The sequence below is a fragment of the Ailuropoda melanoleuca genome, chromosome 8 (genome assembly GCF_002007445.2).
Source record: "Ailuropoda melanoleuca isolate Jingjing chromosome 8, ASM200744v2, whole genome shotgun sequence".
Lineage (NCBI taxonomy): Eukaryota > Metazoa > Chordata > Mammalia > Carnivora > Ursidae > Ailuropoda > Ailuropoda melanoleuca.
In genome coordinates this window covers 20,533,865-20,557,983 of record NC_048225.1, presented here as the reverse complement: position 1 = coordinate 20,557,983, position 24,119 = coordinate 20,533,865, and the positions used below count along the sequence as shown (strand labels likewise).

The 24,119-nt window shown below is 49.6% G+C and overlaps 1 protein-coding gene across 6 annotated transcripts in view; it reads right to left on the bottom strand.

Annotated features, from left to right (window-relative positions):
- Positions 1 to 24,119, bottom strand: part of PKNOX2 (PBX/knotted 1 homeobox 2) — a 315,083-nt gene that overhangs the window by 24,110 nt on the left and 266,854 nt on the right. For all 6 annotated transcript variants that reach the window (XM_034666040.1, XM_034666041.1, XM_019804614.2 and 3 more), the window contains 2 exons: positions 19,892 to 20,063; positions 8,307 to 8,495 (listed from right to left, as the gene is read on the bottom strand). In XM_034666040.1, coding sequence (XP_034521931.1) covers positions 8,307 to 8,495; positions 19,892 to 20,063 — 361 coding nt within the window. The remainder of the gene's footprint in view (positions 1 to 8,306; positions 8,496 to 19,891; positions 20,064 to 24,119) is intronic.

The following is a 24,119-nucleotide window of genomic DNA, read 5'->3' as shown; positions in this document are numbered from 1 at the left end:
TGAGTGCAGTGCTGATGCTCGCCTGGAGACATGTGCTTTGGAGTCAAGGCTAGACATAAGCAGGGTGCCTGGCACATGTAAGCACATAATAAATCACTTTCCACTTCTTTGGCTAAAGCCACTCAACGAGGGAGCTGAGTTTGGCACAGCCAGAATTTAAAACCTGTCCTAGAAGGTCCTAGAGCTGCCTGGGTTCTTTACTTAGCAGCAGTGGGGATTCAGCTGGGGCTGCATCCAGAGCCATGGTGCTCCCTCCTCACCATGCGCCCCTTTCATTCCTGCCTCCTCGCCGAAGACATTCCCGGGCCCAGGCCAAGCCCCCGAAGTGGGAGCTGCGTCCCTGTCTTGGACAAGCTCTGTGACCTGACTGCAGCCATTTCAGGGGGAGCCCAGGGTCTAGCTCTCCGGAGCCTGTGTCTCTACGGAGACGACGGGGCTCTGGATCTCTGGGAACAGTCTACGTTGAGGAAGGAGCTACACGGCAGCAGTGGAAGCTCCTTGGGGAGAAAACGTTGGCTAAGCACACAGTATTTTTATCTTTTTGACAGCTTTCTCTTGGGGCTTATCAGACTCCCAACCAGGTGGATGATGCTTTGTCTAGACCCAAATAGAGCTGTTTCCTTCCAGGCTCCTTAGCGCCCATAAAGAGGTGAGAAGAGCATGTGATCCAGTTTTAGCGACATTCTTCAGAATCTAGAGTCTCACGTCCCAGCCCAAATTGTCCAGGAACCAGGGGCTCGGAGCTGGTTATCTAGCTCAAGAACTCTGCTTGTCCCACCAGGAACACGGCCGTGGTGTCCCCGGGCTCTGAGAACTGCTGGAAGCCTGGCTTCCCTGGTGGAACCATCCCATGAAACTGGGGCGTGTGTGGGCTCCAACTTTCTAGTAGTAAGATTTGCTTTCAAAGTAGGACAAGGCTCCAAAGCTGAAAACTTCCTTGGAGTTTCCTGGGAATGACGTCTCTGGGCCTGGACCAGGTGACCCAGGACTTGGAGGGAAACCCACGAGCTGGGCTCCACAGGCTGCCCCAGAAGTTGTCCCACTGCCGATCCTCGTGTGCTGTTTCCCTGAGACACAGAGAGTCTCTCAGAAGCAGGCAGAGCAAGGTAGGGGAGAAGCTTTAGAAGGGCCGCGAGCTCGCGCCTCCCAAACCCCACCTGTAGACCAGCTGCAGGGCCTTCGCTGCCTCGGGCCATCGGTCACGGTGGTCACTGGGTGAGTTTTACTCCAAATCTCATTTTGGAACAAAAAAAGATTTGCTCAAAAGGAAGGCCTTCCTAAGGAAAAGTGAAAGGTTCTGGGATTGCTCTTGGAAGTGGAGGGTGTTCGGGTGGGGCGTGTGTGGCACGAAGGAACTGACTATGGCTATGAACTCTGACCTCATGGTCTGAGGAGCCGGGTCAGTCCCTAGAGCCACCAGTCTTCACTGTGAATAGGGAAAGGGCTTCTGTTGCCCGGGGAAACGAAAATTCCACTGAAGGAAGAAATTCCTGGAATAAACTGATGGGAGGAAGAAAGGCAGGAGTGAAGGCCAAGATGGATGGAAAAATTTTCCTTTAAGTTATTTCGAAATAGCTGAAATGTTTATCTTACAAGGAGGCCCGTGGAACAGGGGACATGAACTAGATGACACTGCAAAGGTCCTTCTGACAGGATTTTAGAAAAACCAATGCCATTCCCTAGGATCTATTGTGTGTGTGGTGGGGGCAGTGGTGAGCAGGTGGGGGAGGTAGGAGTTGGAGGGGCAGTACAGCCTGTGGGGCCCTGCTGTCTGTCATCCACCCCCAGGCCACTAGGGGTCTCTGCTGATCCACCAGCTCAGATTGCACTCCCCCAAACCTCCCCAAGCCTCCCAGGAGGACAGGTCTCTGGGCTAACTGGCCTGCGCTGGGGGGTGGGGACTTGGTCTTGGTCTTGGGTGCCACGCTTCTGCTGGAAAGCTTGTCCGGACTCACCCTGGGCATGCCCATGGCCCATGCTCGTGACTCCCTCAGTGCTTCCTGTTGGCCGGATATACTGGACGTAAAGCATAATGGTTCTCTTTCTTATGCATGTGTCTTCTTTTCCCAGTTTTGGTTGCAGATATTTTGAGGGAAAGAGGGTTCTTTCTTCGAATTCCCCCAAACTGCCTACCACACTGTTGGGTGCAAGATAGATGCTCAATAAATGCATGGCCTGACTGGGCTTTGGCCTGAGATGGTGTGAGTGTGTGTGTGTGTGTGTGTGTGTGTGTGTGTGTGTGTGCATGTGTGCGTGTGTGCGTGTGTGTGTGTCTTAGAGGGGAGGGGAAGTTGCCCCTGTCCCCAGACACGCTGTTTCTGGCAGTGTCCCTCCATTCTGGCAAGGCCAGAGTCCTGTCTTTGGCTGGGAAGAGCTGGGCTCCCAAACTCATGGAAGCCAAACACACGTAAACAGGCCACCTAATCCCCTTGCTGTTCCCCTCCTGCTGGGGGCTTTAGTCTCAAGGGAAAGTCAGCTTTTGGCCTGTGGGGACAAGTGGCAGCTGCTGCTCTTAAGGAACATTCCTTCTCGGAAGCAGAGAACTGCTCAGGTTTCACTAGCCTGGCAGGAAGGGCGGTCCTCATGGTCTCCTGGCGCTCTGAGCTGGAGGGCTGGGGGCTAGGAACTGGTGGAAGGGACAGCTTTGATGGCTGTGGGGGGACTGAGGCAGGGTAGCTCCTGGAAGTCTACTTCCTGTCGCTGTGGTCTAGGGGTGCCCCCTTCCCCTCTCAGAGCTGATCTTGCAGGGTAGATCATCCCCCCTCCTCGCACCGGCCTTAAAACTCCCTGGCCAGATCCTCCGGCTGCTTGGCCACTGGGCAGAACTTCCAGGGGCTTGACTGAGGTGACTGCCCCCCACTTCCTTGACTTCCTGCTAATCTTGAAAATGCAAACTCCCTGTGGGTCAGTAGACAAGTCCACCTTCCCCACGTAGGGCTGTACTCACTCGTCCCCTTGCTACTTTTTTAGAGAGTTAGCATAGCTGTAGAGCTCTACCCGCTCTGCCGAGCCCCACAGATCAGAGCTGGGTTCACTTGGTGCGTTTCTTTTCCCTATTAGCAAATCTAAAGTCACATTTCCCCCGCAATCCGTTTCTTCCTCTCTAGTCTCCAAATGGCTGCTCTACAGTTTAGTGGGGTCACCCCTCCCCACCCAGGGCCCAGGACCCCTGGTTCTTCCTATGTGTCACAAAAAAAGCCAAAGGACTTATTCTAATAAGTAGAACACAGACTCCAGAGTAAACCTATCTCCGTCTCTGCTGCTTACTTGAGCCAGTGTCTTGACTTCTCTGAGCTTCTCTTTCCTGGGGAGAAAATAAGGCGCCCCTTGCAGCCTTGTTGTGTGGAGTAAATAAGGTAATATATGTAAAGCATCCAGTAGATACAGTGTTTGAGATGTAGGGAAGGTTCGGGAAATGTTGACATTCTCCCCCTTCTCCTCCAGTTCTCCCTGGAGCAGCACAAGATGTGGCTACTCAATTAATTTGCCTCCAACATGTTTCCAACCCTCACCCCATCGCCTACATTCCCCATTACATCTCACATCTTTGGTGACTGGCCATCATTTTCATCCTCCAGCATAACTCCCCCCAACTTGGCTGCAAGATACTCCATTGTTACATTTGGAGGTCAGAGATCATGTCATATCCACACTGAGATCCTTGAAACTCAGGCTCAGTTGTGCTTGAACAGATGCACGGAGCAGGAATGAATGACTGCTGGTCCCCTACCAGCTCCTTCTCTTCAGGGATTCTGAAGGACTTCTCCCAGACTTCTCTCTACACCGGGAACACTCACTTTTGAAGCTCCCAGATAGCCTACCACCTCCTCCCTTTCACCACCCCCCCTTCCTAAGGAAGTCCTCCCAAGGCTAGAGAATCTGCAACTTCTCCAATGACAACGGGCAGAATCCTCCTGCTGGCCTATCTAATCCATGCTGAGGTTTGCTCATTCTGTCCGCAGGCAGGAACAGACCATGGCCGTGACAGGGTGCAGGCAGGGGCCGGGCTTCTCTGCAGGCAGAGGGAAGGAGGCTGAGCAGTGATTGGGGTAACTTGAAGCCACACATGTGGTTTGTTCAATCCAGACCCCTTCCTGTGGCTCCTCTCCCTGTCTCTGGCTGCTCCTTTCCTGCCTTCCTCAATGTTCCCTCGACCCGGAGTCTTCGATGGCTCACATAACTTATCTAGATCCTCAGGTGTGACTCCCAGCTCCCTCGCACTGAGATTGGGAGCTCCTTCTGGATAATTCACTCATGCTCTCATAGGACCTAGCATGGTGCAGTGCCCCCCAAATGCCTGGTGACTGAGAACTTCGGCTCAGTCCTATTTGCTCTGCGATAGAGCCCCTGCTTAGATCCAACCTTAAATAAAAGAGGGGGAAGTTTCAAGTCAAATTAATACTCGAGCAAGGCGGGAGTTAGGTTCTCTCTAGTGGGATGGTTTAGTTGATGCCCTCTAGGAAAAGACAGGAGAAGCCTGTCTGACAGGAGTCGGAGTCCAGAATGTGCCTCCTTACCGAGGAGGCTGCCCCTGCAAGAAGGCTGGGCTCAGAGGTGTGAGGGAGCTTGGATGTCGTAGGGGGCAGGTGGAACATGATGGCTTCCTGGGGATGCAGAAAAACTAACTGTGGCCCAATTCCTTGGGAACTCTGGCTTAGCTCTCAGGCTTGGTGGAAGCCATCTCCCCTACTCCCTACCCCCTCCCACCCCCAAGAGAAAGCTCACATTCAGAAATGGAAGGACAAGCAGGGGAGGGGCCCAGCTGCCATAGAGCTGAATGGAGAACACGGTATGGCATCTGCGGGGGGGCAAATTTGAATTAAAAATTCTCCCACTTTGCAACACAAGGCCGAATGATTAGCACACAGGGAAAACCATGAGCCAGCAGTTTGCAACAAAGCTGGCGGGCGCTGGAGTGTTGGTCCTGAGGATCATGTTCCAGAGGGGGGACACCCCTCCCTGGGCCAGGCTGGCGCTCGGTGTGGCTATTTCAGGCTGGGGGGATTAAGGTCGAACCATGACGAATGTGAACCACCGTATGTACGCGCGCGTGCACACACACACACACACACACACACAGATGCCCCAGACACTCCTTTTCTCTCTTCTCTCCCATACTGGCTCCCATGCCCTGATCCCCAGGCCTGTCTCCTGCACAGAAAGGGTCTTGGCAGCCGAGGTCTCTCCCTCCCCGGAAGGCCCAGCCAGCCCCGCACTCCCGGCTCAGGGAGAGTGACAGGAGCTTGCCCTGCGAATGTGGACAGTACGTGGCCGTGGCCGTGTGACGCATCCTCCCTCCTCCGCACACCTGGCTTTGCTCTGACCCCGCACCTACCGCTGCTGCCATTCCTTTCCTCTCTCTTCTGCCTCTGGCCTCTCAGCCTCACTTCCCTTCCCCCTGCAGCCCTTCCCCTCCAGATTTTCATCCTTCCTCTGCGTCCCTCTTGAAGGTGACCCTCCAGAGTTGTCTTTCTTTCCCTTCATCTTTCTTCTGATTTCTCCTTCCCTCCTTTGGCTTCCTCTGGCTTCCCTTGACCTGTCTCCATCTGTTTCCTTGTCTTACTTCTTTCCACAGATATTTACTGGCCGTCCACGCATCAGACCTTGGGTTAGCCGCCACCAGGCGTGGGTTATAATTGTATATAAAATACCGTCTGTACTCAGAACACGTCTGTTGTCTAGGAGAGGAGAATAACACTTACACCAGCGACTCTGAGATAAAGTCACATGTGATATTTATATATAAGTGGCCCCCAGGGCTCCAGCACTTAGTTGGGAGAAAGAAAAGGCCTTTCTGGATGGGTTGTCACAGAGGCCTACAGGGGAGAGCAGCCTTGTTACCGTCCCCGGGAAGAGGCCGGGTTTGGTCCCACAGAGCTGCGGAAGTTCTGTCCCAGCAGACAGGCGTGGGAGGATGCGACCCGGGGTGGCCTTGAATATCAGGCAAAATGATGAGAAATCTCTGAGGACAATCAGAGCTTTTGAGCAGGAGAAGGACATGAACAGAGCCTTAGGACCGTAAACCCAGCAGCAGAAGCTGCTTGTGTTTGTGGTACGTGTGTGTGCGTGCACGTGTGTGTGTGTGTGTGTGTGTGTGTGTGTGTGTGTAGGCTGAGGGCGAGCCAGAGAGGACAGGTGAGCGGGTTAGGAATCTATGGCAGTAGCCCGTGTGTGATGATCTCATTTACCCACTGAGGTCTGAACTAAGTAGGTGGTGGCAGGCAGAGGCAACAAAGGGACAAGTTTGAGAAATTCTGAATAGGAACGCCTTGCCAAGTGTCTTGTCTTCTTTTTCAAGCTGCCTTTGTTTTTGCCCGATTGTCTGAGTTCCTCTTTCTAAGCAGATCAGAAGCCTTTCTGCGGTGGCCACCCCAGGGCCAGCTTCGCTGTCAGGCAGAGATCTGATATTTACAATGACGGGAATCAAAGTTCTCTCCCCTTTCCTCAAAGCTCAGAGGCACCGAATGCTGGGATCTCCCCGGAGGACTGACTTTCGCAGGCAGCGTCTGTGCGCCCTGGCTCACCCAGAGCCCGTGTTATCCTTCTCTGCCAACTCTGCGTCCCCAGTGGCGCTGCCTGCTGCAGACTGACTTGTCAGCCCCAGGACCCAAACCTAGAGGGGGCCGCTGTGGCTGCTAAGCCCTCTGGCCCTCCTCTCCTCCCCCACTACCCTCGTACACCCCCAATGTCAGCGCTCGAGGTAGACTTGGAGAGCCCAGGAGGGGAAATCCAGAGCCTCTCCAAGGACCTGATTATTTCCAAAGACTTGTGCTAATTTTCTGATATGATCCTCACATCTCTGTGAGGCACTAAATCCTCATTACTTTTCCTGACCGATGCATTCTAATTAGATCAACACTTAAAAAAAATTCACAATAGCCACAGGATGGCTTTCCATCTCATTAACTCCTCACTTATTATTTTCATGAAAATTACTGATAAAAATGTGCATCTCCATTTGCTGAGGCCTCACAGCCTCCTCAGCTCCTATCTTGCATCTCTCCCATCACCGGGGCTGCGCAGCGTCGCCATGGTAACCCACAATAATAGAAACTAATAAATTACAAACGAGATGCTCGTTGAGCAATTATTGTCCTCTTTTATGCAAGTTTCTTGCTAATTTTGATCATAAGGGAAAGTACAATAAGACTCTGAAGGAATGAGTCTATTTCAAGAGAATATTAGCAAGCAGAAGCCTGGGCGGCTGTTTTTAGATCTGTAATAAAGTGATTTGGTGATTTCAAGCAATGGGAAGAGGAAATAAACTTCTTGCCTCCTGTCCCATGCAGCACTCACTGCAGAGTCCCACAGAGATCCCTTTGGATTTGTGCAAGGCAGGGCTGGCCTTCTAGAAGGCCCCCTGACCCTTTCTCTGCCTCTACAACCTGGAGGGATGGATGAAGTGTCTTGGTCCCTAAAGCTTAGAGATAAAAATGGCACCACCTTTCTTAGGCACTTCTTCCACAGCCCATCATTCTTAGAAAGTTTACCCTTTCCCCCAAGTCTGATTGTCTCATGAGAAGGGGCTACCGTAAACCTCCCGGGGCCCTCCATGTGTCTGTCCCAGACTTGGGAACTCAGTGGGAGGGAAAGAAAGTGGTGAGCTATGGCTTACGTAGATGTCGGTGAGTTTGGTGGAAAGGTATCACCAGGTAGCTTTCCTAGCTCTGTAGGTTTGGGAAAAATACTCCACCCTGGAGAGAAGAGCCCATTCTCACCTAGAACACATAGCCGCCATTTCTATGTTCCCCAGTTCCCAAGGATGACGGTGGCTGGTGACTCTTGGGAGGGGGGTGACTGGAGGTGACATTCACAGTGGCCCTGAACTTTAGGAAGACAGATGAGCCAGGGCAGGGTGAGCAACTGGAAAATGATCCAGCAGCAGTCGCATGGGAAGCTGTCTTCATCTATGAGGTGGGCAGGATTCAGGGAAGGACCAAACCCTCCTTCTCAAGAACACGGAGAGCTCAGCAAGCACTCTTGAGAAGTGTTTGGGGCTAAGAGGTTGAGGTCCATTCCCGGCTCTGCCCCTGCCTCATCTCAACACTCAATGCACATTTCTTAGGCTATCTTGGGCGAGGAAGCCAGGAATCACTTTGGTCATTTTCTAAGGAATACCCATGCCCCAGCTGGTGAGTTCTGGTGCTGCCTAATGAGCAGGAGTGGGTCAGAGGAGGGCTCTCATGCTGAAAGGATCCAATGACTCTAATCCCCTTTCCTAAGCCACTGGGGGACCTTCAGACATTCTTACACCTGGCTTAGCAGCCTGGCTTAGGAGATAGGACCCAGCCCTGTGTGCAAGTTACCTGTGAGTGAAGGTTTATGGAGGGCTGGTTGGGGGAGTAGGGTCCCCCGAGGTCATTCCTGAGCAGGTTATCGCTGTGCATCTTGGTTTTGAGGCAGGTGATGTACCGGTTACAAAAGTCCTTGCAGAGTTCATTGACTTTCTCCAATTCCAGCAGGTGAATTCTCAGGACCTGGATTGCCTTCACCATCTAGGGAGAGGAGGGAGAGGTGAGCCCAGGTGTTCATATGACCCTCCTCCTGCTGCCTTGATCTTCCGAGCCCCAAGCCCACCAGGGGGAGAAGCCCACCCCCGCCGTAGGTATAAGCTTTCTCACCCATCGGATTTAAATTCTAGTTATGGCAGTGTACTGATGGTTTGCGTGCTCTGAGCCTACTGTTAACAGACCGCTTTTGAGTAAATGGTACTTGGAGAACCATAGAGCTAACAGGCCAGGTCTCTAGCCCCAACCCTGCCACTCATCATCGGGGGGACCTTGGGCAATCGCTCTGCACCTTGTTGTCAGGAAAATGGGGATAATTATGCCTAGGTTTGTGGAAAGGCTTACAGGAGGGAACGCAGAGCTGCAAAGTGTGAAGCGCTGAGTAGGCACGAGGAAGACGGAAACCAGAGCTCCTGTGAGCGCCTCCAGAAGTCAGGGACTGTCTATTCTTAAGCGTGTATTCTGAGGGCCTCATGTGACACAGGTCACCTTGCAGATGCCCCATTGGTACTTGTTGACTGACGGGATCATCCTGCATGACTTAGCTGGGCTCTGGAACACTGAGCTGTCTGCGGCGGCCTTTCCTGTGCCCTTTGGATTGTCATACGTGTGACTGTCTCTCTTCAGATGGACACTCCTTACCCTTCATGGCAAGAGGCTAGTTCTCAGTTGGAGCTTTTCTCTTTGTCATTGTTATTATTAGAACAAGAAAAGTGCGACGGGAGGTTTTGAAAGTCAAGGAGGAAAATAACTGTCTTTGACCCAATCACCCTAAAAGAACCATGATTTCTTTTTCTTTCTGTTTTTTTTTTTGTCTTTTCCACAGGCATCTATTTTAACATTGCTTTAGTCACCTTATGCTTCCAACTTTGTTTCCTGTTTCCCCCTTAGTTTACCAAATGTATTTTTCTATGTAGCAGCACCGTCTTCTCTATTGTCACTTCTGGCCTGCAAGCTTCTAGAAGGGAGAGAGGGTGTCTGATTTGCTCACCATGTTATTCTTGGCACCATCACTCTGGACACTGAGTAAATATTTGTTGAATGGGTAAAAATTATTCAGTAAATATATTTTTAATTGTTGCCTATTATTTCATGTGTGTCTTCCTTAACCAATCCCTCATTGTTGGGCATTTAGGGTACTTCCAATTTTTCAATTTTGTAAAAAATGTTTCAGTGACTGTTTTCCAAGGTTCCCGCTTTGATTCATGTGTCTGCGTTATTTCCTCAGGCTAAATTCCCAGAAGTGACAGGAAAAAAATCTATGGACATTCTTTTGGCTCATGATAAAGACTGCCAAATTGCTTTTCAAAAAAGGTTGTTCAAATGATGCTGGAGCAATCGGACATCCACAAGCAAAAAAAGCAAAACTTGATTTGAGTCTCACATCTTATATAAAAATTAACTCAATTGGACCAAAGACCTAAATGTAAAATATAAAACTATAAAACTTCCAGGACAAAAATGTGGGAGAAAATCACAAATTCCTAAGAGTGGGCAAAGAGGTTTTAGATTTGACCACAGAAGCTTGACCGAGAAAATGAAAACCTGATAAATTAGAACTCATCAATATTTAAAATGTTTGCTCTTCAGAAGACCCTTCGAAGAAGGATGAGAAGGCAAGCTATAGACTGGAAGAAAATACTTGCAAACCATATATCTGACAAAGGACCTCTTTCTAGAATATATAAAGAGTTCTCAGAACTAAACAGAAAAATAGCAAGCAACCCAATTAGAACAGGGGAAAAAGGCAACATCAGACATTGCACTGAAGAAGATACACAGATGGCAAGTAAGCACATGAGAAGATGTTCATTGTCATTAGCCATCAGGGAAATGCAAATTAAAACCACAACGAGGTATCACTTACACACCTATCAGGACGGTTAAAATGAAAAATAGTGATAACACCACGGCAAAGAACTGGACACTGGATCACTCGTACATTACTGGGGGATGTGAAAAATGGTTCAGCCACTCAGGAAAACAGTACAACAGGCTTTTTTTTTTTTAAACAAGACTACAAATATGCTTACCATACACTTTGCAGTTGTACTCTTGGGCATTCATCCCAGGGAAATAAAATATAGGCTCACACAAAAACAGTATGTGAATGTTCAAAGCAGCCTTATTATTCTAACAGCCCCAAACTGGAAACAACCAAAATGTACTTCAACAGGTGAATGGATAAAGACACTGCGGTACATCCATGTCCATGGACTACGACTTAGCAACAAAAAGGAACTAGCTATTGATACACTTAACAACTTGGATGGATTTCAAAAGAATAATTGTGCTGAGAAAAAAAAGCCAATCTCAAAACGTTACATATTGTATGATGCCATTTATCTAACATTCTTGAAATGACAACATTATGGAGGTGGAGTACAGATTGGTGGTGGCCTGGGGGTGCAGTGGGGGAAGGAGAGAGGAACAGTTCTATCTTTTGACTATCAGAGTTTACGTGAATCTATATCTGTGATAAAATGGCTCAAAACTAAACACACAGACGATTGCATATAAAATGGTATCATCTGAGTAAAATTGGTGGTTTGTATAACTGTTGATTTCCTGGTTGTGAAACTATATGAAGTTATGCAGGAAGGAAATCAGAACTTCTCTGTATTAGCTCCTAGAACTTCGTGTGAATCTATAATTATATTGAAATGAAAAATGAAAGAAAGGGTGGAGCTTGCTGCCCTCTGAGACCCATTGATGTCAACTTAAGCAGTATACAGGGTCCCTATTTAATCTACCCTTCCAGCTGCTGGCTAGCATTTCGATACCTAGGAAACAAGGCAGGGAATCTCTCCCAGAGAACTTTGATGGTCAGGTGTGAGTAGAGCTGCATGGCTGGACACCAGTGCCACCACACTCCTCTCTGAGCTTCACTGGCACTTCTAGTGGGGAACGACTGAGTAGTTCCCGGGTTAGCTTTTGTATTGCCTGACGGGCAGGAACGGTGCTTAACTAATTAAGGGCTCTTGGAGTACTGAATTAGACTAAGTGTCACTCAAAGACAGAGACCAACAATTTTGTGTCTTCATGCAGGGCTCAATCCTAGGGTCTTATCCTAAGGGAGTGCTCCCTCCATGGGGCTGAGATCAAAAGAGACTGTGCTCTCCGAGGCACAGAAGAGAATCGTGACTTTAGAATGGCTTATTTTGTACTGAAGGAACATTGGCTCTCAATTTTCTACTTGACTTTGGCCATGGATATCTTGGTTTATGACTTTCAGAATAACTAGCACCATACAAAGCATTTAATAAATGCTCATTGGTTCCTTGAAAACAATACCCAAACATGTCTTATTCTTACTATGTCTCAGGCACTGTGTTAAACCTACCACATGCCTTACCTTATCTATACCACACAACTACCCCTGCAAGGAGGCACCATGATTGCCCATATGTTACAGTTGGAGAAAACGAAGCCCAGAGATATTAAGTTTCACTTGTTTAGAGTCACGTGGCTGGAAAGTGATAACACTAGTATATGAAGCCACATGGCCTATGCTGCTCCCAAGACGGGCTCTCGGGATTTGTGTAGATGGAGAAAAGCAGTTTGAAGGGTGCATGATTTGGGGGGGGAGTGGCTCAGTGATGGGAAGCATAGGGTTCCAGGAAGGCCAAATAGCTTTGGAGACATTAAAGTTTAGGATTTCCAGAATCCTCCCTGGTGACGTTCCCTCATTCAGCGACTCTGGTTTCTCATCTCTCACTCCTGGCTTAGCCCACAGGAGTCAGAATACCTCACCAATGTAGGTGTCTGCCTCCTCCTGGGAAAAAGAGAGGGTTGGACTGTCAGGTGCTTTCCATTTTCTGATTCCCTGAATATTATCAGGACTTGTACCCTCGACTCACTGATGGGGCTAGGAGGGACCCTGGGAGATGATCTGGGCTGGCGTCCAGGTGAGTGGACGGTCCAAACTCTCTAGGATACATAGCTGCAACCTCTCTTTTGAGGCTCTCCTAGTCAGAACCTTCATGTTCGACCGTCTTGATTTCTCTCAGCCTGCTGATTGAGAAGTTCTTCCTTACATGGACCAAAATCTCTCCTGCCTGAATATGAAGTGCTTACCCAGCCTTCTGCAGTGCCAAGAACACCTAGGGCCTCCATCAATACAACCTCCCTTAATTTAATGGTACTCATTCAACACAAATATGGAGTCTCACTCTACGCCATACATGGGACAATCATCTGACTTGAATAATGTCCAACTGGCTTTGTCTTCTCCAGACAAAATCATCCTAATTCCTTAAGCCTTTCTTCTTTTTCCCTTTCTTCCCTCCCTCCCCCTCTCCTTCTTTCCTTCCTTCCAACCATCCTTCCTCCCTTCCGCCCTTCCCTCCTCCCCCTCCCTTCTTCCTCCCTTCCTCCCTTCCATCCTTCCTTCCTTCCTTCCTTCTTTCATTTCTTCTTTCCTTTGGTCCCCAAGCTTTCCTTTAATGGACTGTTCTTCATTTTTAATCACAATTTCATTTAGTCACTTGGTTTTATTTATTTATTTGACAGAGATAGAGACAGCTAGCGAGAGAGGGAACACAAGCAGGGGGAGTGGGAGAGGAAGAAGCAGGCTCATAGCAGAGAGCCTGATGTGGGGCTCGATCCCATAACGCCGGGATCACGCCCTGAGCCGAAGGCAGACGCTTAACCGCTGTGCCACCCAGGCGCCCCTAGTCACTTGGTTTTAAATCTGCATACACGTAGCCACCACATAGAAAAGTGTACATACCTATTCATTTATTTTTTAAAACACAGCCAATAAATACTTATTATTGAAAAAGAATCAGAAAGTGCAAACAGGTAAGACAAAATACAAAGTGAAATCTACACAGAATGGTTTTGTTCAAACGCAACACACAAGGAGCATACACCAGATCTGTGCCCAGTGGCCAAAAGTGGACCTACTTTCTGGTCTAACAAAGCACAGTTGAAGGATGACTTTTTTATGGGATAATAGGCTTGGTTTAAAGATTTAAGAAGGTAGAGTAAGTCATAATGGTATTCCGAGGCAATGAATATGGAGGACCTATTCAATATTAGAGAAAAAGATGGGCCGTACCATTAGTGGGGCTGGCTGTCAGGCAGAGCAGCATGTCTGTGGGGGTTGCTGTCACACAACCTGAATTCAGGCCTATGAAACTGGGTGATACTGGGCCAGGTTCATGACTTCTGTGAGCCTCAACTTCCTCATTTGGAAAATGGGGATAATGATTGTTCCTCGCTTGCAAGAGTTGATGAGGGCTAAAGGCGATAATGATGTGAAAAGTATCTTAGAAACCACAGGGAAGCAAATACCTATAATTTTTTAACCTCTTTTAATAATTTCTAATATCCTGTTGGCTTTTCTATTGCTATTCCATATTCATAGAAAAGAAGTATTCCCAGTGTTTTTCCTCCTGTATTTCTGTTTAGCAAATCATTCTCTGTTCTATGTGTTTGCAATTTCGGGTTTTTGCTTCTAAACCAGAATAAAACTCTGATTTATTAAACTATTTTTCTAAGTGATCAATGTCATATAAAAAGTTATTTCAAATCTTCTAGAGCAATAACAATTCCATTTAATTTAATATCATCATCAAATGTGATGAATGTGTTCTCAATCTTCCCCCCCAAGTCTCGCTTCACTTCCAGCTTCTCTCTCTGCCTTCTCATTCAAAATAAAGAAATAGCCCTTTTCTTCTGAGACGTACCATTCCAAAAAGCAAAACAAGATGCCACCTTACATTTTAGTCTCACACCACTGCACACTAGCCCTCCCCGCCCCCTCGCCCCCGGTCCCAGGAGAGTACATGGAACTGGGGCTTCTTGCCGGCTATGAAGTCACACGGTGTGATGTCCCAAATCTATTATTGCTTGCCTGCTGATTTTGGATCTGTAAAATTTAGGATGATAATACCTACCCTGTAGAGTGGGTATGAAAATTGAATAAGATGATGTATACAAATGTTCTGGGCACATAGTAGCTATTTGATAAATGCCCATTTTTTAAGCCAACCCTCTCCCCCACCCCACTACCACCAAGTTCCTTTCTAAAGAGTGACCTCCTGTAGGATTGTAGCTTCTGCCCTTCATGGTCATAAGTTCTTGCCTTCCAAACGTATATATGACTTTATGATTTGCAAAATGCTTTTCTCATCATTATCTCATTTGAGTCTCACAACCCCAGGGACACACAGGCAATACGCTCAGGTAACCTAAATCCCACGCAACAGTTAGGAGGGCACCCTTTCCCTGGAGGGTAGGTTCTTTTCACCCTCTCCTCCCTCTGCAAGTTGGGAAGCTTGAACCACTCTCCCTCACTCAAAGACAAAAGAGTTTCTAAACTTGCATTCCTTCAAGTGCTCAGATATTTCCTGCAAGTCATTAGAGCAGCCACAGCTAAAATCAAATCAGGAATTGTCCCCGACCTGACCAGCTGGGTCTGAGCAGTTGGGAGTGCGGGGTCCCTGGAACAAGGAATGGGACATGGGAGAATGGTGAAGACCAGGGGTGGGAGAACTGCCAGACGACTGGGGGATAAAATGAATAGCTATGAAGCCACCATGCATGACAAGTTCAATGACTTTTAAGTCAATAACGTGGCACTTCACCTCCAGTGTCCTCAGAATTTGGAGCAGCAAGTGGTTTAGAGGGAAGACGTGAGCTTTGGGAGTTAGACCCACTTGGTGCAAATCTCAGCTCTGCAACTTATTGGCGGTAGGACTCTTACTCCTTGCTTTTCTCCTCTGTAAAATGGGGATGACAAGGACTACCTCATGGGGTTGTCAGGAGAATTACAATAGAGAAGTGTGCTCGAGAATAATGGGTTTTGGAGGCTCAGTCTTGGGTCTTTCACCGACTCAGAAATCCTGGACAATTTACTTAATCTCTGCACTTTACTTTCCCCATTTTTCCTGTAAAATGGGATAACAGTAGTGACTCCCTCAGTGTTGTACTGAGGATTAGATGAGATGCAGCTGGAAAGAACTAAAAATAAGAGCTGGCACAGAGAAAGCCCTAGGAGAAGAGTAGCTATAGGTCAGCATGGCTGCTAAGAGCGTGGGCGCTGGAGCTCGAGACCTGTAGAGTGTCTGACTCTCGCTCCCGCCTCCGACTACCTGTGTGATCTTGAACGAGGTGATTTCACCTTGCGTCTCAATCTCCTCATTTTAAAATGGGGATAATAATACACACATACCTTGTGGGTTTGAAGAGAGGATTAAATAAGATAATACATGTGAGGTGTTTACAACAGCACGTGGCACCTAGTAAGCACTCTATAAATGTTACTCACGACTAGCTGTGACTAGTCTTACTTGCTTCCCCTATCTTGGTGTTGGTAAGACTCTCCGCTCCTATGTAGGTGAAGAGAGTCAGGCTGCGGGGTGAAGTGAATGACTCTGATCGGGGCCGCCCGAGGTCTCTGTGGGCCCAGAGCTCTGGCCTGGCTCCTCCATGTGCCTCCTTATTCACAGCCTCTGGCCTCCGGCCCTGCCTCTTTAGAGTGGGCCCAGGGGCCTGGGGGGCCCCATTTTGGAGCTGGCTTTGCGGTCAGGCAGCCATAATCTGTCCCTTGAGCCACACCAGAGTCTCATTAAAACGTGTCCCATAAATGTTAAAAAATTTACACATAAAAAAATTCCATGCATGAAACTGAAACCGTACGTTTTACAGCCTCGGTTTGAAATCTTGCATAATATATAAAACCTCGGCCCTGCACTGGGGGCCTGTAAATCAGATTTTATAAAACAAAAAGCTTTTACCTTTCAAAGGGGTTTGGGGAACTTGCAAATTTTACAAACTTTACCAACTGCCAGTCAGAGGATGCTGGGTCCAAGCAGGGGATCAGTGGGCCAGGTGAGAAATGGGCCTGGTGAGCACTGATTGGGTGTGGGGACTGGGGGGCGGGTATCCCCAGGGAGCTCAGCGGGGGGCATGCCAGTTTAGCCACCATGGGGGTGAGAAGCCACCCCCATAGTCCCGAAACAGGGAGGTAGAGAGTGGGTGCCAGGGGATGGGTGGAGATGCTGGTGGCATTTATAAATGAGGGCTTTACTGCCCCCAGGAAGAAGACAGGTGGGGAGACCCTGGAAGGAGCAGGGTATTGGGAGCCAGCAGACCTGGGTTCTGGTCTTGACTCATTTCCCTTCTCTGGACTTCAGTGTTCCCATCTATAAAATGGGTTGGACTGGCTTCTCCCCGTGGTTGTGTTTTTCCCTTAGCGTTCTGTGATTCTGTTTCTCTTCGGGCATCAGTGCTGTGGGAGCAGCTACCAGCCAGAGGAGGGAAGTTCTCTCAGAAGCCTATGATCTGGGAACCTCTCTGATCTTTGGGCAGCTCTGGGAGAGCACAATCTGCAGTTCCCATGGGAACTTGTCTGGGAGACCGTGGGGAGCAGGGGAAGGGATCTCTCGGCAGGGCAGTTTGCTTGGAGGAACGGAGGACGAGCAGCTGGAGGTGGGGGGATGTATGTCCAAATGGCTGGCCTGCCACGGCTGGGGCCTATGGGCTCTGTGAGCTCGGGAGAAAGCAGGATCAGAGCGTGACTCGAGGGCCCGGGGTGGGACAAAGTTTTTGGGGACCCCCATGTCCTCCTGACAATTCCATCTGTGAAAGTCAATATTCAAGGGCAAAGGAAAGCGCCCTGACACACATATATATAAAAAATAAATCTCTCAATTATCTCAGCTCATTTGCTTGGGGTCTCTCATTTTATGTCCCTGCTCCACTGCGCAGTATATCTGTCCGGATAAAGAGTTACAGTCCGTTGGGCTACGTGTGCGGGGGTTGTAAAAAATACAGATGCCAAATTAACTGGCTGTGGCACTCAGCAGCTGATTGAGCTGATAATGACGCGATCTGACCTTTTTCTAATTTCTAATTATGTGCATCTCGGCTGTGCTGGCTACATGATTCTTGTTCTGATGACAGCTCCTGTGGTTGGCCTCTCCAGCCACCCCCTCCCCACACAGGACTACAAATGGGGTGGCAAAGGGCACTGCTTGACTCCCCCAGATAAAGTTGCAGGGTCTCCGCCCCACAGTCTCTTTGATGGCCAGGAGGAGACGCTGGGAAGGTGGACCTCCTTACCCTAGTGACACTGCATTTGAGATTAACCTTCTGGGTGCCACGCATTTTAAAAGGACATTTGGTTCCACATGCCATCTCGTTAATTTTTTTATTGCCGTCACATGAGAGAGGTGTATTAGCTCTCCAGATGAGGAAACCGAGCTTCAAAGAAGTTACATCATTAAAGTCGCACACAGGCTAAGCCGTGAAGCCAGGCTCAGGTCCTCCGTCTCCAAGAGCTCCTCTAACTCTCTATTCAGACACCTGAGCGGTCAGCCAAGCCACTGACTGTGGCCAAGACCTCTAAGTGAATCAGGTCCACATGGGAGGTTGCTGTGTCTGAGGACTGTTCCGCCCACTGGAGCTTTCCCAGTGCAGTCACCTGGGATAGAAGACCAGGGAACACCCGGGCTCTGGGGCCCCCGGAGCAGCCGCTGCTGCATCCACGTCCCCCGGGTCAGATGTGCAGGTGGCAGACACTTAACCAAGTTCTGTTGGGTTGAATCAACACATCGGATTCTTTGAGTGAACAAAACCCCGAGAGGCCCAGGCAGTGTTAGCAAGGGGAGAGCATAGAGCTGAGGCCACTTTTTGGTCTTTTCCAGGTTATCCTAGAAAAGGAGCCTGTTCTCTAAGTGTCTTTGAGAGCTTCACCTGGCAGGCAGTGGCGGGCAAGGCATGTGAGTTTTGTTGTCCCAAGACTCCTGCTTCTTCAAAAGGTTTCAATTCTTTCCCATTACTCAGCCTGATTTGAGGTATTTTCTGCAGACTTAGGCCTTCCCTTGTTTTTGTGTCATGTGACAGGAGTGGGTAGTGGCCCTGCCAGGCCCATTCCAGCTCCCTCAGAAATAGCTGCCTCCTCTCCTCGCTCCCTGGCTGCTGGGGGCTAAATTCCCAAGACTACTTGACAGCTTGACTGAGATGGTGATCCGCTCAACAGAAGGGTGAGCCAAACCAGCCTGCAAGAAACCCGACAGTGGGCTGGGCTCCTGGGAAGTGCGGCTGCTCCATCCCAGCCAGGGGAGAGGGAGGGCCAGGGATGAGCAGAGCGGACCCAGGGCCCTCAGGCATCCACACCAACAGGCCTGACGGCTGGCATGTGCTCCCCTCTCTCTAAACACCAGCCCCACTCTCACACTTCACCGATTTCCAGGCGAGGCTGGGCTCTCCCAGCAGCTCTTCTGGACTCCATAAAATATCGTGTTCAACTCTCGAGAGAAGCAGTGGGGTGGATAATTCACAGCACAGAATAATACGTAAGTCATTGAAATCCGTCTGTAGGTGGTCTGAGTGTGTGTGTGTGTGCGCGCGCGTGCGTACATTTTCTTCCTTTGTTTTTGGTGCTACATTTACTTTTCTAATTCTATTTCCCTTTTGGGAGCAGGTATCAGCTAAACTGTGGCTACGAGAGGTCAACACTATAATCAATTTATGGAGGAGAGCTTTGCAGAGTTTCCAAATTCACCATGCATGGTCTAGGTAATCCACCCACAGAAAAATCAAAAATTGTGGTTAATGATTAATAATTCCAGGATAACTGTATATTGTGATGAATGCATGGAGCAGACGCTCTATTGCTCTCTCTCTCTCTCAGCAGAATTCCCAGGGCTAGGAGAGAATTTCCGATGTCAGCTATGGTAGTGGTTATCAAATCTTATTGATGATTGCAATTGCCTGGGAAACTTAGGCCCCACCAAACTTACTGAATCACAACGCCCAGGCAGTAGGGCCCAGGAATATAAATTAAACAAACAAACAAACAAAAAACAACCCTGCAGTGATGATCTGGATCATAAATTGGGTTTAGGAGCCTGGGCTGTGTCCCCCAGATGGACAGCACATCTGTTGGTCTTCTCAACATGACTGTGTCTCCAGGTCTTTTTCTCTATCGATGTGTTTGAATATGCCTGTCGCCCTTATCCTCCACACTGGGGCACACCAGCCGTCAGCTCCTCTCTGGGCAGCCCAAGACATATTTATTAACACGCCAGGACTCCGGTCCTCAGAACAGCTACTCCAGACCTTTTGGCTCCTATGACCCTCCTTCCTTCCTGTCTGCACTGCAAGGGGGGCAGGGTAGTGGGATGCGGGTGTCGCAGTGAGCAGAGAACAGAAGGCCATTGGCAGCAAAACCTGGGCATGCAACTCTTGGTTTAAGGAACCAGCAATGGCTCTCAATAGCTAGAATGGGGGCATCTAATGCCTGCCCCACAGTGGGTACCCCGCATTTTCTGTTGAATGAATGCAACGAATGAAAGGATCATTTCTAGGGCTTGCGGAAGGATCAGAGGGTAGGAAGACCCTAGCCAGGGTGGGGGTTGGAGGGTCTTTACCAGATTGTCCAGTTCTGGGTCATCGCTGAAGAAGGGTTTGTGCTCCTGTTCCTGCTGGTGGACAAAGTTCTCGATGTCCACATCAAAGCTGGCGGAGGTGATGCACTCTGAGCCCTGGGTGGCCTGTTCACATTTCTCAAACAGCAGCGTCAGGAGCGGGAAAAGAGGGTGCCTGTGGGGACATCAAGAGCTCACACACGCGCACACACAGAGACCTGCTGCTGGCTGGGCTCAGAAGCCACCAGGGCCCCTTTCCCACACTCCCGTCAGTTCTTCTCCCAAGGTCCTACTTCTTGAGAACATCCCCAGCTCCCACGCCAGCCTGGATGGCAGCACCTCATGCCCTGGCATGGAAGATCCAGTCTCCCAGTTCCTGGAGCCTTAGAGCCTAGAGCCTCTCTTCTTCCCCGCTGGGTGCCTAGCTTTCCTCTTTGGTCAGATTAAGCTGCGTGGATATTTGGTGAGAGATGAGGGGTAAAAGCTTTTACAGAAATAAGTGTCCATTTCTGGTTCAAGTTCAACCTGGGAAGGACATGTAGGAAGTATCCAGAAAAGTCCTGGACGTGAGCAGTAGTGGTCGGTCACAGACTCATTCCTGAGGGCAGCAGATGTGCACACCTGTGTGTCTGCCAGTGTACACAGGGGGACGTGTGTGAGCTTGAATGTGCATCCACACACCGTGGGCAGGTGTCTCCACCTGTCCTGTGTCTACTGGCTGACTCAGTTTAGGTCACACACCCCAGTTACACGTATGTCATCTCCCTACACCTTTCTATCAGTGCACACTTAGCACAACCGTGACTCAATGATTATCAGCATCGCTGTTCTCTTCCAAGACTGTCCGCGTTTTAATGATCACTGTATCCTTAGGACCTTGCCCTGCATGCTCAGGGCAGGCACTTACTAAATATTTGGTGGTGGAAGATGAATCAGCAAATGAAGACAGCGTGAGTGTGAGCATGTGTGAGCGTGTGGGCATCATTCTGGGATGCATTATGTAAGCCGGAGTGCCTACTTCAGTGCCTGACTGGCTCTAGGGGTCCTTGCTTAGCCATCACCAAGTCTGGGAAGCTTCCTTCACTCCCCTGCCCCTCGCCTAGGCTGAGGCTCTCTGAGCTGTTTATTATCTGCCTTCCTCACTAGACTCTGAGATAGACGAGGACAAGAGCCAAGCCCACCTTACTCATCATGGTGTGTCCAGAGTCTGGAAGAGGTATGTGGATCCCAAGAAATACTGATTGCATATGATATGTGTGTGTCTATTTGCACCCATAAGTGCACATCGTTTGTATTTCTCCACGGCACGTGTGAACAATGAGGTCTTAGTGTTTGCACAGATTGTTGGCCCTGGACCTGTAGCCTCATTCCCTTCCACTGCAATTACCAAATTCCCTCTCTGGGCTCTCCTCAGTCCCTTGGGACCACACAATCCAGCTCTTTTCTTTTGGATTAAGCCCTGCTTGCTGGGAGAGGAGGAAGTTTGTGTGTTGGGTCTGGCTCCCATGCTTCTGCCAACAGGCATGTTCTAGCCAGCATGGTCTGAAAGAACTTTCTGCAGTGATGGAAATGGTCTACAATCTCCTTTGTCCAATATGGTAGCCAAAACTACAGGAGGCCAAGGAACACTTGAAATAGGACTATGGGGCCTGCAACACTGAATTTTAAATTTATTTAATCTTAACTAATTTTAACGTAAACAGCCACATGTGTTAGTGGCTACCATATTGGAGAACGCAGTAAGTCTTGAAAAGGAAAACAGACTGTATTTTTTCCCTTCCAGTACGCTATGAACACAGCAAGAGGAAGACTGACTATCCCACCTACACAGTGCTCGTATGTAGATGAGGGAACCCCTAGCAGCCTGTCCCATGCTGGGATGCTAATAATTCTGGGCACAAAGACAGAAGGTGCTCAGTTCCATCCACACTCACACCTACACCTACTGGGCGCTCTCCTCAGGCTCTGGGGCAGTGGTGGAGGAGGAGAGATACATCCCTGCTTCGGAGGAGCCGCTTGGCGGGGCAGCCTGCCTCTGGACACCATCTCCTGACCCTTGTTTCGGGAGCTGTTGCATAAACAGCTGGACCCCCCGGCTGCAGCCTGGGTTACAGTCAGGAGAGGGAAAAGGGTCAACGTCTGAGGACGGCACATGGGCAGCCCCCAGTGGCTAGAAGATCCATTCGGCTCCGACAGGAAGCTGGTGGGGCAAACAATGGGTTCCCTTACCCATCCGGCTGAAGACAAAGAGAAAACCAGGTGAAGGGGTTAAACTCCAGTGTAAGTCTTCATTTGCAGCCACTAATACCGCAGCATATTATAGTCTAATCTAACCTGATCCCAGTTTAATGCAAGATTCTCCTGGCCCTGAGTGGAATACCAAAGAAAGCCTCAGTGGCTGTAATTTAAGCAGAGCCCTGCAGTGGTTTAGCTGAGGGACATGAAAGGCAAATTCCAGACGGTGTTATGAATTATTGCGTCTTATGAACCTTCCTACTCTCAACAGATGCCTACTGCCATTTAAACAGCCACTAGATCAATTAGGAATGAAAGGCACAAATCGACTCTGTACAAGGGCACTAAATTACCGGGAACTAATAATCCGCAGCATCGTGCCAGGTGGTGGGGGCATAGCCCCCACCACAGCCCTGCAGCCGCCGCCGGTCACCACACGCTCCTTCCTGGCTGATTGCGGGCAGGGTGGGCAGCGGCTGCCTGGGGAGGGGATGGCCTCTGTGTGTGCATGTGCGTGCATGCGTGTGCACCCGGCTTGAATGTAGGCTGTCGATGAGAGCAGGGGGGAGCGCTGTCCAAGTGTCCTGCCCTGTGCGTTGCCGTTATGCGCACACACAGTGCGTCTGTGCAGGATGCGTGCACATGTGGGTTGTGGGTACGAAAGCGGGGTGCAGATTTTGTGTGCTGTGAGTATAGGGTGCATATGCCCTATATCGTATGCTGTGTGCGTGCATGCGTTATGTGTTATTTGTATGCAGTATGTGTGAGGGGCTTGTGGGTTCTGTGTACCTAGCATGAATGCCCATGGGTCGGGGAAGAGGGATCTGCTAGTGATGGAGTCTCCCAGCATTAGAGTTCAGGTAAGCGGGGAGAGCCATCTTCTTTGCCACTGTCCTTGCCCCTGCAGGGCAGAGAGTAGTCAGGGAGGGCCTCTCTGAGGAGGTGACATTTAAGTTAAGCTTTAAATGATGAGGAGGCAGTCAGGCAGAGATCTGAGGGAGGGGCGTTCCAAACAGGGAAAAAAAAAAGCAAAGCATTTAAGGTAGGAATGAGCCTGGCACGTTTCTAGAACAAAACCCAGATGAGTGTGTGTGGAGCGAGGTAGGCAGGACAGGAATGGAGGGAGATGAGGTTGAAGATGGAAGCAGGTGTTAGATCAGAGGTGGGAGGGTGAGGAAGGATGGGGACATTGTCACACACACTGGGGAACAATGTGCAGCTTCTATGCAGAGCCGCAGCATGGGCCCTTTCTATAAACTTCTCACTTCCAGGTGTCAGATCTCCCCAGAACGTGTGTGTGTGTGTGTGTGTGTGTGTGTGTGTGTGTGTGTGTGTATGTATGCATGTGTGAGGGTATATCTGGGGTGATTTCTATGGCTTCTGCTATCTCTCAGGAGAAAGAAGCATTCTTTCTATTGCCACTTCTCTAGTTTAAGCAGGGGCCCCTGGAGCACAGAGCAGACCTCATGGATGGGGGCATGGCCCCCTCTCTCTCCAGCCCCTCCCCACCTGAGCCACACTTTGCGTTCCCAAATCTCTTCTCCTATACCTCCCTCCCCAGGCTTGCCCACAGCTTTTGTACAAATGTTAGCCAGGGTCAGTGGGCTGAGGTTCCCATGCTCTCCCCACCTGGGTCCCTCAATAAACCCAGACTGCTCCCTGCTACCTCAAGCGTGGGGACCGTTGAGACACTGCACCAACCCCCTGAGAAACAGGCTGGGATCCATGGCCACAGTCATGCCATGGGCTCCTCTAAGGCTGTTCCCAGCCCCTTCCCCTGCTGCCCAGCCTATGGGTTGACCTATATTTCTAAGCTACCCTCCATCATCACTCCAGAAGGCTGGAGATGGGGTTGGAAGCCACTGCTGCAGGCTTAGGGTAGAGTGGGGTGAATAGGGCAGGGACCATGGGGGCTCAACCAAGCGAGGGATGGGAGGAAGGATTTCCAGTTAGGTGTGGGATTTGGTTCTTTATTCTTGGCCTTCCCTGAGCTTCA